This window comes from Eriocheir sinensis, unplaced genomic scaffold, assembly GCF_024679095.1.
Source record: "Eriocheir sinensis breed Jianghai 21 unplaced genomic scaffold, ASM2467909v1 Scaffold276, whole genome shotgun sequence".
Lineage (NCBI taxonomy): Eukaryota > Metazoa > Arthropoda > Malacostraca > Decapoda > Varunidae > Eriocheir > Eriocheir sinensis.
In genome coordinates, this window is record NW_026111583.1 from 92,501 (window position 1) to 109,603 (window position 17,103).

General features: G+C 41.8%; 1 protein-coding gene across 2 annotated transcripts in view; it reads left to right on the top strand.

Moving 5' to 3' along the window:
* The window catches only part of LOC126991418 (sterol O-acyltransferase 1-like), a 21,115-nt gene extending 4,526 nt beyond the window's left edge, over nucleotides 1-16,589 (top strand). Inside the window, exons 2-11 of one of the 2 annotated variants that reach the window (XM_050850186.1) lie at nucleotides 2,839-3,009; nucleotides 3,739-3,884; nucleotides 6,325-6,452; nucleotides 8,342-8,523; nucleotides 9,718-9,853; nucleotides 11,426-11,563; nucleotides 12,524-12,628; nucleotides 13,461-13,608; nucleotides 14,324-14,460; nucleotides 14,910-16,589. In XM_050850186.1, the coding sequence (XP_050706143.1) occupies nucleotides 2,924-3,009; nucleotides 3,739-3,884; nucleotides 6,325-6,452; nucleotides 8,342-8,523; nucleotides 9,718-9,853; nucleotides 11,426-11,563; nucleotides 12,524-12,628; nucleotides 13,461-13,608; nucleotides 14,324-14,460; nucleotides 14,910-14,969 (1,266 nt within the window). In that variant the 5' untranslated portion in view covers nucleotides 2,839-2,923 and the 3' untranslated portion in view covers nucleotides 14,970-16,589. Of the gene's footprint in view, nucleotides 1-2,838; nucleotides 3,010-3,738; nucleotides 3,885-6,324; nucleotides 6,453-8,341; nucleotides 8,524-9,717; nucleotides 9,854-11,425; nucleotides 11,564-12,523; nucleotides 12,629-13,460; nucleotides 13,609-14,323; nucleotides 14,512-14,909 lie in introns of those variants that run through there. The other variant, XM_050850187.1, reaches the window with a different exon arrangement.
* The last annotated feature ends 514 nt before the right edge of the window (nucleotides 16,590-17,103 follow it).

The window sequence follows — 17,103 nt, forward strand, 5'->3', positions numbered from 1 at the left end:
GTCTGGATAGATAAAGACTTTTGGATCAGTTTTATTGGTCTGTACAAGGGCCATCCATGTTTGTGGAACATAAAACATAAAAACACTGCGCCTGCAGCCAGGAACACGTCGCTGAGCGGCTCCATGTTGTTGTCGTCGCTGCGGCGGTGGGGCTCAGAGTGACGGCCGCCGCCCGGTATTCCGTGAGGCCGCCTCATAGTGTGAATGCTTCATCCGGCCGACGATGCTCCGCCCACTTTCCGCCGCCGGACAGGCCGCATCGTATAGTGTGTGTCCGCCTTAAGAGCTATCAGGGGTATTTTAGCCAGTATATAAGCTGAGTGGCTTAAAATCACTCAATCAAAGGGCAAAAAATGCCTACCGGTGCACTCGGGATAGAACGTAAAAAAAAAAAAATAAAATAAAAAAAAAAAATAAATAAAAAAATCCTGAAAGTGTCCGACTTATCCGATATCCGGCTTATTCGGGTCCAACTTAAGCGGGTTTACGAAGTTGGAGGAGGTTATATTTTCGGTCCGGTCAGTATGTTTATTAGTTCGTTAGTTTGTTCGTTCGTTAACAGTCTCCTGTTCACAATTTTGCGGACATCTCAACTAATTTTTTCAGGGAAGCTTCGTGTTCATCCAGAATAGAACCCATTAAAAAAAAATTTATGTCAAAGGTCAAAGGTCAAGGTTCTCTTTATCGTAGAGACTCCAGACTTGGTTCATATTTTAGCTCATGGAAAGACGCACCTTGCATGGCCTTGACATTGACCTTTGACCTATACCTCGAAAAGTTCGCCCAAGGTCAATGTTTAAAAAAAAATAGAATTTCATCAAATTTCGAAACAAATGCTTCCATATGATGCACCTTGCATTGCCTTGACCTTGCGCTTTGACCTTGATCTCAAAAAGTTCGCCCAAGGTCAAAATTTCCAAAAAAATTTATTTCATCAAATTTCGAAACAAATTGTATTATGATGCATAGGATCACAGTTGATGCCCATATCAATTTTCAGGACGATCTTTGTCGGAGGTGTGCACTCTCTGAGTGCTATGCGTCTATTTATTATTATTATTATTATTATTATTATTATTATTATTATTATTATTATTATTATTATTGTTGTTGTTGTTGTCCAGGAAATGAACAAATATCCCTGAGATAATTATATCCGTGACCCGCCGTGACACACACCTGTTCTCTCTCTCTCTCTCTCTCTCTCTCTCTCTCTCTCTCTCTCTCTCTCTCTCTCTCTCTCTCTCTCTCTCTCTCTCTCTCTCTCTCTCTCTCTCTCTCTCTCTCTCTCTCTCTCTCTCTCTCTCTCTCTCTCTCTCTCTCTCTCTCTCTCTCTCTCTCTCTCTCTCTCTCTCTCTCTCTCTCTCTTTTATTGAAACATAATATTTCAGTACAGAAGGAGGCTCAAAATTACACTTTTTAGGTGTAACTATTTGAAGAGCCTGTGTATGGGACAAAATTAATTGTCCACTGTTTCACACACGTACAACATACAAATACAAAATACAAAAATGATAGAAAAACATGGATAAACAATTTGTGTTTGTGTCACTTTGTCACTTTACGTGTGTACCACTAGCGCACTTGGGTATCCTTCACGCCACCTGTGAGCAGCCAGTTTCACCTGCTGTGTGTTCATGTTCTCCACTTGGGGAGTGGCTGCCGTGAACATGTTCCACAGGCGTGTGGTCCTGGCTGTATAGGTGCGCTGGTGCTGTCTGGAGTGGGATTGAGGCACCTCCACAAGCTGGTCACTGGAGAGTGCAGTCCGGGTGAGCCTCTGGGCAGCGCGTGGAGGAAGCCTCAAGGTGCTGAGGTGGGGAACCCCCTACACCTGGGCTTTGTGGCACACCACCAGTGCTGAGACGTCCCGGCGGTGTTTCTCTCTCTCTCTCTCTCTCTCTCTCTCTCTCTCTCTCTCTCTCTCTCTCTCTCTCTCTCTCTCTCTCTCTCTCTCTCTCTCTCTCTCTCTCTCTCTCTCTCTCTCTCTCTCTCTCTCTCTCTCTCTCTCTCTCTCTCTCTCTCTCTCTCTCTCTCTCTCTCTCTCTCTCTCTCTCTCTCTCTCTCTCTCTCTCTCTCTCTCTCTCTCTCTCTCTCTCTCTCTCTCTCTCTCTCTCTCTCCCCTTCTATTTCTAGTTGTCTATTTACATATCTATCTATATGTCCGTATATCTACCTATCTGTATATCTATCTCTATTTATATATATACATACATATATATATATATATATATATATATATATATATATATATATATATATATATATATATATATATATTTGTATCTAAGTATTCATATATCTATCTATCTGTATCTATCTATCTATCTGTATCTTTCTATCTATCTATGTATCTGTCTATCTATCTATCTGTCTATCTATCTATCTATCTATCTATCCATGTATCTATCTATCTATCAATGTATCTATCTATCTATCTATGTATCTTTCTATCTATCTGTCTATCTATCTATCTATCTATATCTCAGGAGTTGCATAAAAGCCTGGAGAGCGAGCTGGGTCAATTGGTGGAGAAGAGGCTCGAGGAATTCGGAGAGGAGAACTTGCCAGTGTCAGGATGCCTCACCTCCTCCCCCTCCTCATCCTCGTCCTCATGTAACTGCCCTGACCTCCCTGCGATCTCCACAGCTCTCTCTCTCTCTCTCTCTCTCTCTCTCTCTCTCTCTCTCTCTCTCTCTCTCTCTCTCTCTCTCTCTCTCTCTCTCTCTCTCTCTCTCTCTCTCTCTCTCTCTCTCTCTCTCTCTCTCTCTCTCTCTCTCTCTCTCTCTCTCTCTCTCTCTCACTATCTATTTACCTATCTATCCCTCCATCTCCCAGGTCGAGGAAGGCGGGCGGCGCGTTACCCAGCCGCGTGTTCACCCCGCGCCCCTCGCTACTGAAGGAGCTGCTCACGGTCAACCACATGGAGAGTATTTACAACATCTTCGCGGCCATCCTCGTCCTCCTATTCTTTAACAAGGTGCTGGACGAGATTGTAACCACGGGAAGGTGAGAGAGGGGAGGGTGTAACTGTTTTGTTGTTGTTAGTAGTGGTAGTAGTAGTGTTAGTAGTAGTTGTAGTATTAGTTGTAGTTGTTGTTGTATGAGTGTTAGTATTGTTAGGCGTTTGAGTAATGTGTTATCTTCTCCTTTTTTAGTCTGTTATTCGTTTTCTTCTTTTTTTTTCAGTTCATGTAATCAGCAGTAGTAGTCTTAGATATAGTAGTAGTAGTAGTAGTAATGGTAGTAATATCGTCATAGTAGTAGGAGGAGGAGGAGTAAGAGTAGTAGTCAGTCCGTCAATATTTTTTTTTATTAACATGTGATAAGCTGTATGTTACATCATAAATATATCGCCTAAAAGGAAAAAAGAATCATTAATAACCTGCAGTAAAACCTTAAAAACAATCTTATTAGCCTTTCATAACAGTAGTAGTAGTAGTAGTAGTAGTAGGAGGAGGAGGAGGAGGAGGGGGAGGAAGAGGAGGAAGAAACAACCCATCTCATTCTCCCTTCCATTCAACATATCTCACCCCATCTTCCCTTCCTTGCAACACATAACACACCCCATTCTTCCTTCCATACAAGGCAACCCCTTCCTTTCAACCCTTCACCCTTCCCATCCTCCCTTCACTCTTCCCATTCTCTTTCCTACTCCATTCTCCCTTCCCGTTCTCTATCCTAGCCCATTCTCCCTTCCTTTCAACCCCTAATCATCCCATTCTCCCCTTGTCCCAGCCCTAACCTCGACTTGTCAACCATCGCGTGGGCCTTCGGGAAGCTGGACCGCGTGATCGTGACGTGGGTGTGCATGTTCACCAGCACCTCCGTCCTCATCTACCTCGCCTTTAACCACTGGGCCCACCACCGGCACACCATGCCAGGTACTGTAAGGGGTGGAGGGGCGTGAGAAGGGTGGGTTGATGTGAGGTGATGGTCGTAGTTGTTGGTAGTAGTAGTAGTAGTAAATAATAAGTAGTCGTAAGGAGGAAGAGAAAGAAGAGGAAATGGAGGAGGGTGAGGGAGAGTAGAGTGAGAAAGAGGAAAAGGTTGAGGACGAGCTGGACCGTCTAACACACAACCTGTCCACAGAAATGTGTGGAAAATTCCACACAGCACAGGAGGCAGGCGCCTCTAACTGGCTGATGTCGCTACCAGAGAAAAAGGCTTCAGCCTTTACAAACAAGAATTTGTCAACGCCGTTGCTCTGAGGTATGGCTGACCGATTTAGGGGCTACCTGCTCTCTGTGCATGTGGATCACCGAATGATGTCACTCACACCATGACATGCAAGAAAGGAGGCTTCGTCTGTTTCCGACACGATGAGGTGAGGGGTCTGACAGCCAGCATGCTCGGGAAGGTATGCCAAGACGTCACTACCGAGCCAGCACTGCTCCCCCTGGACGGGGAACACCTTAAATACAGGGCGGCCAATAGTTCACATGAGGCACGGGTTGATGTAAGTGCCCGCGGATTCTGGGAACGCGGACAGAGGGCATTCATGGACATCCGCATATCCGACCCGATGGCTGCCTGTCACCGTGAGCTGCCCCTGGAAGCCGCCCACCACAGGAACGAGCAGGAGAAGACAAGGGCATGCGGCGAAAGAATCCAACATGTGGATCAGGGCAGCTTCACCCCCCTCGATCGTCAGCACCACATCCGGCGGGATGGGTCCCAGGGCCCGATGCTTCTACACAAGACTCGCGGAGCTGATCTCAGAAAAGAAGCATCAGCCAAGGAGCCACGTTGTCGCCTGGATGAGGTGTCGCCTCTCGTTCTCCCTGCTCAGGTCGGCCATCCTATGTCTCAGGGTCGCAAGACACTCTGGCCCAAAGGCCACCAACATCTTCAATATGGACTATGAGGCCACAGTGGTGGAGGGTGACATTAGGGTGGGTCGGGAGCGACATGAGTAGGGAAGAAAAGGGAGATCTAGACGCAGTAGATGATAAGGTGTTATGCATAGATTTAGTGCTAAGTAGTATTAGTGATATGGTTGGATGCCACAGTCACTAGCGAACAGAGTTGGGGCTAATGACCACCAATTTATGGAGCCCTCCATGATTATTTGTCGGGAAAATAAACATGGGTGGAGGTATCTTTTATATGTAGTGGTAAAAAAATAAAAAAAATATATAGTAGTAGTAGTAGTAGTAGTAGTAGCAGTAGTAGTGGTAGTAATAATAGTAGTAGTAGTAGCAGTAGCAGTAGCAGTAGTAGTAGCAGCAGTAGTAGTAGTAGTAGTAGTAGTAGTAGTACTATAGTCTGTTTCGTTCCATCTGTCCACCAACAAAGCGGGAATTTTGATGGCTGTGTCACCTGCACATTTCTAGTTCGTGAATACGTGAAAATCAAGTGTTGTGATAGACATTCAGGCTTATTTTTCAATAATATATTTGAATATTTGTGTACAAAAAGCAACTCAGTCGCTTGCATCGATAATTTAACACACAAACACACGAAAAGACAAGCTTGTATCAAATAACTTAGTCACATCATGCTCGAACGATCTATTGTTTTTTTCAAACTGGATGTAAATAACGGTTAACAATCGAAATAATAATTAATAACTTGAATGCGATGCTAGGCTATTTCGAGTATTAGGCTACCCATGTTATTTACATGCCACGCATCAAAATTCCTTATGTATAGACACTCGAAGAGTCGGATGTCACTTTATGTACCTGAATGAGATGAAATATGGGTATCTGAGAGGCTAGAAATCGTTCGAGTATGATCAGACTATACTGTTTAATATACAAGTTGTTCTTTGGTGTGCTTGTATGGTAGATTTATCAATGCAAATCGGCATGCTTGCGGTTCATATAAGAAGACTTGAGGTTTTTTTGTATTCACAAACATTCAAATATATCACTGAAAATATAAAGTTGATCTTCACGCAATCACGAACTTACAATGCGCGGGTGCCACATCCACGTTCGCGAGTGGACAGACGGAATGAAACGGACTATAGTAGTAGTAGTAGTAGTAGATGTAGTAGTAGTAGTAGTAGTAATAGTAGTAGTAGTAATAGTAGTAGTAGTAGTAGTAATGAAATGTGACAAATTGGCTCCGTAGAGTTTTGGGAAATTCTCGCAACCCAGCAATTTTTTTTTTCTTTTTCTTTTGAGTTCGTGCCTACTACTACTACTACTACTACTACTACTACTACTACTACTACTACTACTACTACTACTACTACTACTACTACTACTACTACTACTATTTATACTCCTTCTCGTCCTCCTCCTCCTCTACTCTTACTCCCACTACTCCCACTACCACCACCACCACCAACAACAACAACAACTTCCCCTACAGTGCTGTACGACGTGGTTGCCGGCGTGCTGTACGTGATCTACCTGTGTCTGTTCATGTACCTGCCCCTCCAGTCCCTGCTGTACTATGACCTCCCCACGGCCTCCTCCTTCATCGTCCTCTGTGAGCAGGTAACGGGGGAATGGGGGATTGGGGCTTTATTTATTTATTTTATTTTATTTTATTTTTATTTTTTTGCTCTGGGATCTTTTTTTTTTTTTTTTAGTGGGTGTGGGTGTGGGTGTAGGTGTGGGGGGGGGGGGGGTGTGGGTTCGGGTGTGTGTGTGTGTGTGTGTGTGTGTGTGTGTGTGTGTGTGTGTGTGTGTGTGTGTGTGTGTTTTTCATTTTTTGTTTTGTTTTCTGTGATTTTTTTTTTTTGTTTATTTTTTGTTGTTGTTTTTTGTTTGTTTCCTGTTTGATTTTTTTGTTGTTATTTTTCAATATGTTTCTTGTTTTTTGTTTTCGGTTTATTTTCTGCTTTTTTTTTGTTATTTTCAGTGTTTTTTTGTGTTGTGTGATTTTTGTTTATATGTATTATTTTTTTTGTGTGATTTTTTTCTTCAGTTTATTTTTGTTTTGTGATTTTTTGTTGTTTATTATTTTTCAGTTTATTTTTTGATTTTTTTCTTCAATTTATTTTTGTTTTGTGATTTTTTGTTGTTTATTATTTTTCAGTTTATTTTTTGATTTTTTTCTTCAATTTATTTTTGTTTTGTGATTTTTTGTTCTATTATTTTTCAGTTTTTTTTTTTTTTTTTTAGTTCATATATTTCAGTTTTTTGTGATTTTTTTTCAGTTTACATTTGTTCTGTGATTTTTTTTATTATTTTTTAGTTAATTTTTTTGTGATTTATTTTACTATTTTTCTGTTTATTTTTTCTGTACTTTTTTTCATTTTTTAAAGTTTTTTTGTTCTACTTGATTCTTTTTTCGGTTTGAGGTTTTTTTTCATTTTTTTTTTTTGCCTTTTTGTGTTTTATAGGCTGTGTTGTTTGTCTGCATTATTGTTTTTGTTTCCCTCTCGACAAACTTCTTCATTCACCATTCAAAAAAGTAAAACACCAGCTGATTAAACCCACATATTGTTCATTGTCATTTCTCCTCCATTTCCCTTCTATCTCATTCCCCCCTTTCTTTCCTCACCATCACTCTCGATCCTCATTTTTTCCTCCCCCTTCCCTTACCCTCACATTCTCTCACCATCCCTTCCCCTCACCGTCCTTCCTTCCTTCCTTCTTTCCTTCCTTCCCATCCTTGCTATATCATGTTCTTCTTCTTTCATATTCTTCCTTCCTTCTGTTTTCTTGTCCCTCTGTCTTCTTTCATTATTCTTTTGCTCTCCTCCTATTTTTTTATTTTTAATTCTTCTGTTCTTTCTCCACTTCCTTCCCATTTCACATTCTTTCCATTCTTCCTTCTTTATTTCCTTCCCGTTTCATTCTGCCTCTACCTAATATTCTTATCCTTTCATTTCTCTCCTGTTTCCTTATTTCTCTGTCTGTCATTCTTCCTCCGTTTTCCTCCTTTCTTTGTCCTTCTGCCTGACTTTCTTTGCATTCTTTCTCCACCTCCCTCCTTCCTTTTCTCCCTCTTCTTCTTTCCTATTTTTTTTCCCTCTGTCTGATATTCTTCTTCCTCCATTTCTCTTCTATTTCCTCACTCCTCTGTCTTCTGTAATTCACCCCCCACTTCCCTCCCTCAAGTTTGCATCACCCAAAGACTTAACGCAGTCTCCTATTTTTCTATTTCTTTGTCATTCTTTATGATATTCTTCCTCCCTAATCTCCATTCTTTTCTTATCTTTCTCTGTCCCTCTTCCTGATATTCTTCCTCCCTAATCTCCATTCCTTTCTTATATTTCTCTGTCCCTCTTCCTGATATTCTTCCTCCCTAATCTCCATTCCTTTCTTATATTTCTCTGTCCCTCTTCCTGATATTCTTCCTCCCTAATCTCCATTCCTTTCTTATCTTTCTCTGTCCCTCTTCCTGATATTCTTCCTCCTTCGCCTCCCTCCCTCAGGTCCGCATGTTCATGAAGACCTGGGCATTTGTGCGGAGTAATTCAGGGCGGGCGCGGAGCTACAAGAAGAATGACGACACCTCAAGTAATGGCCAAAACACCTCGATCCTCTGCCCAGACTTCTCCCACTACCTCTACTTCCTCTTCGCCCCCACGCTGGTCTACAGGGACGAGTATCCAAGGTGTGTGTGTGTGTGTTTGTGTGTGTGTATTTACCTATTTGTAGTATACAGGGCCTGAGCTCATGCTAGGTCAGTCCTGTCTTCCAATCTGTATTTGTCCAATTTTTCCTTCATTTTATGGACACTGCCCACTTCAACCATGTATTTGCTTAGTCCATTCCATGTATCCACACTCCTGTGGAAAACTGTACTTCTTTATGCCTTTCAACAAGTCCTCTTTCTCACTTTCTTGCTGCGTCCTCTCAGTTCCCTCTTTCCTTCCATCTTGATTCTATAATTTTTATCCAACACGTCCATTCCACTCATATTCCTGTACAACGTTAACAGGTCTCCTCTTTCTCTTCTTTCTTCCAGTGTTGGTAGGCCCACTTCCTCTTAATCTAGTCTTCTATGACAGGCTTGATAGTTCTGGTGCCATCTTAGTTGCAATCCTTTGAATCCTTTCAAGTTTCCTTATGTCCTTTTTCTTGTGTGGTGACCAAACAACTGTCACATACTCTAACCTTGGTCTAATCGGTGTTGTAATTATTTTCTTCATCATGTCCCCATCCAAGCAGTGAAATGACACTCTAATATTTTGCAGCAGACTGTATGTTTCTCTGAATATCTTGTTTATGTGCTTCTCAGGCATCAGCGTGTCTTGTATTATAAATCCTAAGTCTTTTTCTTCCCTCACACTGTCAATGATTGTCCCTCCCATCTTATACACTCCACTTGGTCTATTTTTACTCTTACCATTTCCCACTCTTTACTCCATTCATGAATCTCATTTAAATCTTCCTGCAGTTTATTACAATCATGTGTGTGTGTGAGTGTGTGTGTATTTACCTAGTTGTAATTTTACAGGGCCTGGGCTTATGCTCGTGTGGTCCCATCTCCAAATCTGTAATTGTCCAGTTTTTCCTTAAAGTTTTGCACACACTTCGCCAATGCTACATCCTCACTAAGTGTGTGTGTGTGTGTGTGTGTGTGTGTGTGTGTGTGTGTTGTCCCATACCTCCCTTCTCCCTCTCCCTCACCATCCCTTCCCTCCCCTTCCCTTCCCCTTCACCATCCCTTCCCTCCCCTCCCCTTTCATTCCCTCACTTCTCCCTTTCCTTCCCTCCCCTTCCTTTTCCTCACTGCCCCTCCCTTCCCCTCCCCTTCTTTCCCCTCCCCTCCCCTCCCCTCACCCCCCTTCACTTCCCCCCACAGGAACGAGAGCTGTGACTGGCAGAAGGTGTTGAACGACTTGGGTCAGGTCGTTGGCTGCCTCTTCTATATTCACTTCCTCTTCGTGCGGTTCTGTGTCCCGGTCTTCCAGAGGTTTGGCCGGGAGTCCTTCAACGGGGTGAGGGAGACGGCCTAGTGATTGTCTTCTACTTCTTCCTTTCTTTTATCCATTTATCCATCTATATTTCTTTCTCTCTTTCATTCCTGTCCCTATTCCTTCTCTCTACTTTCCATTCTTGCTTTATTTTCAAGCATTTATCATATTTTTCACTTTTTTTATTTAATATTTACTTCCCTATTTACCTGTGTGATTCCCTATTTATCTCTGCTTCCTCAATTTGTCTTTTTTTCCATTAACATGTCTCTCTTTCTCAATTTATATCTATTTTTTTTCATTTACTTACCGGACCTTCTTCCCAATCAACCTGTCTTATTTTCATTTCTCTGTTTGTTTTCTCCCATTTCTTTGTGTTTCCCTATCAGCCTGTTTTCTTTTTCATTCATCTGTTTGTTTTCTCCCATTTCTTTGTGTTTCCCTATCAGCCTGTTTTCTTTTTCATTTCTCTGTTTGTTTTCTCATTTACTTGCCTGCGTCCTGTGGTTGTTTACTCTCACACTCACTCACACTCCCCTCGACTATAACCTCCTCATTGTCTGTTTCTTTAACCCGTCCGCTGCGATTGGCACGGATTTGCCTTTCACTGCATGTAGCCTTGTAACTATACTCCATATCTTTCTCTGCCTCTGTGGTGGATAGTGGAGTGTTTCCCATGTGGTATTGGTGTGCTGGATATCCCCTCCCAAGGTGCAGGACTTTACATTTCTCTTCATAGAATTGTAGCAGACACTTTTTGTTCCATTCCTGTAGCTTAGTGAGGTCTGACTGTAGGAAATCCGTAGTCAAGGGGTTAATTATCTGTATTTTCTCCATTAATTTACCTCTTCCTTCTGTCTGTTTACCTTCTCACGCACACTCCCTTCACACACACACACAAAAAAAGGGATATCTGAAAGCTGGTAAGGATACAGAGAATTGCAACTAAAATGGTCCCTGAACTCTTGAATATGATGTATGAAGACAGATTGAAGATGGACTTGACGACACTGAAGGAGATGGACTTGACGACACTGAAGGAGATGGACTTGACGACACTGAAGGAGATGGACTTGACGACACTGAAGGAGATGGACTTGACGACACTGAAGGAGATGGACTTGACGACACTGAAGGAGATGGACTTGACGACACTGAAGGAGATGGACTTGACAACACTGAAGGAGATGGACTTGACGACAATGAAGGAGATGGACTTGACGACACTGAAGGAGATGGACTTGACAACACTGAAGGAGATGGACTTGACGACAATGAAGGAGATGGACTTGACGACACTGAAGGAGATGGACTTGACAACACTGAAGGAGATGGACTTGATGACAATGAAGAAGATGGACTTGACGACAATGAAGGAGATGGACTTGACAACACTGAAGGAGATGAACTTGATGACACTGAAGGAAATGGACTTGACGACAATGAAGGAGATGGACTTGACGACACTGGAACAAAGAAGGGAGACGCACACACTCCCTTCCCTTCACTTTACCCTCCCCCTCCCATACACAGCCTCCCTCCCCCTTTGTACTCCCCCTCTCCTTCCCTGTCACACCTTTCCCTCCTCACCCCCAGACTACGCTGCTGGTGGGGATGTTCTCCTGCATGTTTCCGGGCTCACTTGTGCTCCTCTGCAGCTTCTTCGCCATCCTGCACGCCTGGCTCAACGCCTTCGCAGAGATGATGAGGTTCGCCGACCGCATGTTCTATAAGGTGAGGGGGCGTGTGTGTCTGTCTGTGTGCGTAATGCCAGAAAATTCATATCAGTTTTATAAGTTCAGACCATATGAGGTGTCCAGGGTGGAAGGGGTGTTAGGGACAAGCCATTTTTTTTCTAGTTTGCATTGGGAAGGGCAGCCACTCCTTTAACTCTTTATAGGAGCAGTGAGTAGCAGGCTTTTTTTTCACATTTGTTACCTTTTTTATGCCCTTGAACTGACTCCTCTGCTGTAAAAAAAATGTTAGGCGACACATACGGAAGGTTTGAGGTTAGTAGAAGTAGGAGACAGGATATGGAGGGTGAAGGAACGGAAGAACAATTAAGAAACATGGTGCAGGGGGAACATGACCTTGTATTTGGTGTACCGAGGGTTGCGTCTCCCTTCCAACTTATATCTTGTTCTTCCTGTGATGTGTAGCTTGACTTTCCCAGTGCAGACTAGAAAAAAATGGCTCTGTTCCTTACACCCCATCCTTGTATGCCTCATTTAATTTAACCCTGCATCCATTCCTCCCCAGTTAAGTCCAGCTCCCAGATATATCGGGTGGTGGCAGCATACTGTATTCAAGCATCAACACTCGAGTATATCAAGTTCTTTCATTTATTATCAGATGAAATTCACATAAAAATCATCAGTATAATAGTGATGATATTAAGATAAGGTGGGTGGGTGGACAGCAACGGTGCCAGATTGTCTTACTTATCCTCTTAAATTTACGTCTTCCGGCCCCAAAACTGTCTCGTGGACCCCAATAAGGAGATTCACTTATAATTGTTGTTAAACTAGTTAATTCCTGGTGTTTCTTGGCAATAGTTAGGCTTCAGAAACCAGTAAATACAATGCTCTGAGTACGATAATCTGGCAATGGTGGTGGACAGCAGTGTGTGTGTGTGTGGTAATAGTGATGATATGAACTATTGAATGTTGTGTGTGTGTTCTTCCTTCCCGACAGGACTGGTGGAACTCGACCTCCTACGCACGCTTCTACCGGACGTGGAACTGTGTGGTGCATGACTGGCTCTACGAGTATGTGTACCGTGATATTGTCAACTGGCAGGTGAGGGGAAGGAAGCACATGGATTATCTTCACACCATCCCTTTATCTATTCACCTCTAACTTATCCACCTTGCTCTCATTCACTTTTATTCACCGTACACTCACTCCTGTACCATGATTCAACGAGACTTCATTTTTTCACTCATTTCATCCTTCATTTCTTCACACCTTCACTCTTTTTATTCACCTCAAACTTATCATTCACTTTTATTCACCGTACTTATTCACTCACTCACTCCTGTACCATGATTCAACAAGACTTCATTTTTTCACTCATTTCATCCTTCATTTCTTCACACCTTCACTCTTTTTATTCACCTCCAGCTTATCCATCTTGCTCTCATTCACTTTTATTCACCTTACTTATTCACTCACTTACTCACTCTTGTACCATGATTCAACGAGACTTCATTTTTACACTCAATTCATCCTTCATTCTTTCATTTCTTAGGCCCACAGTCTCCAAAATTTCAGGGCTCACACCCACAGTTGGTAAGGCTTTGGGAGAGGTTGTTGTATTAGTATTTCCATGGGATATTTCATGAGCCTAGTGATAGTTTGACAAGGCTTCTGCACCATGAACATGAAAACCACTCATGAGAACCCGACTAACCTCCTTTGTGACCTTGGAAAATACTTGTTGTGAGAGCCAAAAGCATCTGAGAATACGGGATTTAAAAGATATGTAAAGGAGTCAGAACTGGCCGTCAGTATTAAATTCCCCTTATCCTTGCACTAGTAAACAACACAGCCCAAGCAACTTTACTGAACATCACTTTCCTCCTTGCCTTTCCCTTTCCCAGCATCTCATTTGCTTTACATCACCCCACAGAGGCGTCAAGGCGAGGGCTGCATCCGCCTGCGCTGCCTCCCCATGCTGGTGGTGTTTTTCATCTCCTCGGTGGTGCATGAGTACATCCTCGCCTTCGCCTTCAGGTTCTTCTACCCAGTCCTGCTTGTCATGTTCGGGGGATTTGGCGGTGAGTGGTAGCTGGTGAAGGTAGAGCTTGGGGGCACACGCTGCAGCTGCACATGGCTTCGGTACTCATCTTTGTTGCATCAGTCCTTGAGTCAGGACTTCCCAGCCTGGCTTCACTGAACATTTTCCAAAGCGACTCGTAGCCTGAGAGAATATAATTTTAAATGAAGAAGGTTTTATTTACCCGGTAGCAGCGACGGGCCAAATTTGTGGCTTTACCACGTAGCAGCGACGGGACAAATTTGTGCCATGATTTAAACCCCCCAAAATAGATGATACATAATATGATCACAAATGCTTTGACATATATTATGAAATGGTTTGTGTGAGGGGTGGTTTTTTCTCATTTTTCTCACTTGGGGGGACCATATGTTTTTGTTTTTGTTTTTGTTATATTGAAACTGCTGAACATGCCCATACAACACAAATACTAGTGGCTTTTTTTTTTCATTGGTATTTCTCTTGCTCGAGATGACCACACAGTTGCCCAAGATGATGACCTCTCTGAATTAGACACACACAAAAACAAAAATTGACCCTCTCCTCTAGTCACTTTGCTCTATTTTCTTTTACAGGAACAGTGCCTAGTAGGCTTCTTAGTTTTAGCCTTTGAACTGCTTCCTTTGCTGTAAATAAAGAAAAATAATAATAAAAAAAAACTATATAATCTCAAGACATTGAACTCTCTTCCTCTCCCTCCTTCTCCTCCTGCACAGTGGCCTTCATGTTCGTCAACACCAAGGCGCGCAAGTTCAACATCTTCCTGTGGGTGACGCTGATCCTGGGCACGGGCATCCTCATGTGTCTGTACAGCATGGAGTGGTACGCGCGCATCAACTGTCCGCCGACCTACGTGAGTGTGCCACTGAGGGAGACCTGTGTTTCCTGACAGTCATTGGAAGTAGGCACATGATAAAATAAAAAATAAGATAGAATAAATTACTAAAAGGCGAGTAAGAGAGATAAATAAGGAATAAGTAAGTAAGAGTAGATAAGTGAGAGAGGAATAAGTAAGTAGGAGAGGAATTGGTAAGTAAGAGAGGACTTGGTAAATAAAATTGAGGGGAAGAATAGATAAGAAAGAGGAGACATTTATTTCCCTTCACTAATGTGAAATAAAATAAATGAATAAATAAGTAAGTCAACAACTAAAGGCATTACATATGTACTTGTATAAAGACTTGTATAAACCCTACCAGTGCTACAGACCAATTATATATAATAATAATAATGATGTAAAAAATAATAACGATAATAATAATAGTAATAATAATGATAATAATACCACTTTCTCCCCACCAGGACGGCTTCTTGGACTACGTTGTTCCTCGGAGTCTCAACTGTGAATTCTCGTCCAACTGAACCTTAATAAATAGTCTGCCAGCGGTCCATTTGGCTGAGTCTATGGCCTGGATTCTCACATGCTCTTGGCTCTCACAACAACCATTTCCAAGGCCATAAAGGAGATTAGTCGAGTTCTCATGAGTGTTACTACATGTTAATGGTGCAGAAACCTTGCCAGACTATCACTAGGCTCGTAACACTACCTATGGAAATACTAACACAACCTCTACCAAAGCCTTATACCTCAAAATGTTGGAGAATATGGGCATAAGTGTCACCCCTCCACAACATGTCCTCAGCCTGTTCAGAGCTTGTCCACATCCCTGCCAGCATAGTGCCTTTATCAGTGCCAGACCTCACAATTTGGCACCACAGCCTTCAGGAATATGTGCAAAGCCTCTGCCCTTATCTCCCTTGGCACCCTTCCCAGCAGCCTTGGCACTCTTCACAGCAGCCTTGGCACCCTCACAGCCTGTCCACAGCCTTGCCAGTGCCAGGAACAAACAACACAGATTTAAAGACACAGTATAGTGCAAAGTTAAAAAGATTTATTCTTTGAAACAGATCAATTTCTCATGTGCTTCGAGAGGTGGAAAACTCCCCCACAACACGAAACGTTCCTGTTGACTAGTCTGACTCGTGCCAAATGAATAACGTTCCTATGCACATCTGCCTTAACAAGAGGGACCATGGTGTGCTTGTGTAGCTGTAGAATAGGAGCATGTGGCCAGTATGTCCTAGGTATGGTCAGGCCCTTGAAGAAGTACTTAGAGCCTCAAAAAACTCTATTGTATCAGCATCTCTCTTTCAGCCACCTCATCAGCATCTCTCTTTCGGCCACCTCTTTGGATTCTTTTTGTGAGCAGCGAGTAGCGGGCTTTTTTTTATTTATTATTGTTTACTTTTTTTTTGTGCCCTTGAGCTGTCTCCTTTGTTGTAAAAAAAAAAATGAATTTGGATTTCGCACGGCTCTTTTGGTAACAGCGTGGCGCGTGTAATGGAGCTGGCCACACTCTCCTACGCTGTGGCTCTTGTTGCATGCATTGTTGTGTTTGTTGTATATATGTTTTTAGTTTTGTATAAGGTGTGTATGAGAGAATTAGATTGTTTGTATTTGAGATGTTTTTTAGTCATGGAAGTTCTGAGATTTTTTTTTTATGAACTAGAAATTGGAAAAATGTTATATAATGGGTTTGTTAAGTGTATATAAAGGTTAGTCTGCATATTCAAAGTTTTGTATATAAAGTTTGCATGAGAATTGGCTTGTTAATTTTGTATATAAGTGACTTCTGAGTCTTTTTATATTAACTAGAAATTGAAAGAAATGTTATATAGTAGGTCTGTTAAGAGTATAAATATAATGCTACATATCCAGAGTCTTGTATATAAAGTTCGTATAAGAGCTTGAGTGTCGGTTTTGTATATGATTAAGTTCCGAGTCTTTTTATATTAACGAAACTGACGGAAATGTTATGTAGTGAGTTTGTTAGATGTAGAAATATCAGTCTACATATTCAAAGTCTTGCGTATAAAGTTTGTATGAGAGTTTATTTGTTGATTTTATATATAAGCAAGTTCCGAGTCGTTTTACATTAACTTGAAATTGAAAGAAATTTTACGCACAGGGTTTGTTAAGTGTAGCAATATCAGTCTGCATATTCAAAGTCTTGTAAATAAGTTTGTATGAAATTTGACTAGTTGGTTTTGTGTATAATTAACTTCTGAGGCTTTTATTATTAACCAGAAGTGAAAAAAAAAATAATATGCAGTTCTATTCAAAATTTTGTATAAGGTTTGTATGAGAGCTGCTGTCTTTTTTTCATATTTTTTCTTCATTTTGAGATGTTGTTAAGTTTTTAGTCTTTTTATTACTGACTAAGAACGGACAGATTTTTACTTTTGTATGAGGTTTGTTACAAGAATTAGCATATTACTTAAATTTGATGTGCAACTCATTACCTTCTAAGCCTGACATAAACTGCCAACGTATGTCTGTGTCTTGCGTCTGAGTGTTAGCTGTGGTTACCAAATAGCTCATGTAATATTGGTGTGGAAGATGCCATTTAATTGTACCACTGTAATTGTAGCTACTGTTTATAATGCCACTCAAATTCCACTTTACCACACCTCCACACGACAACTGCATGTCATG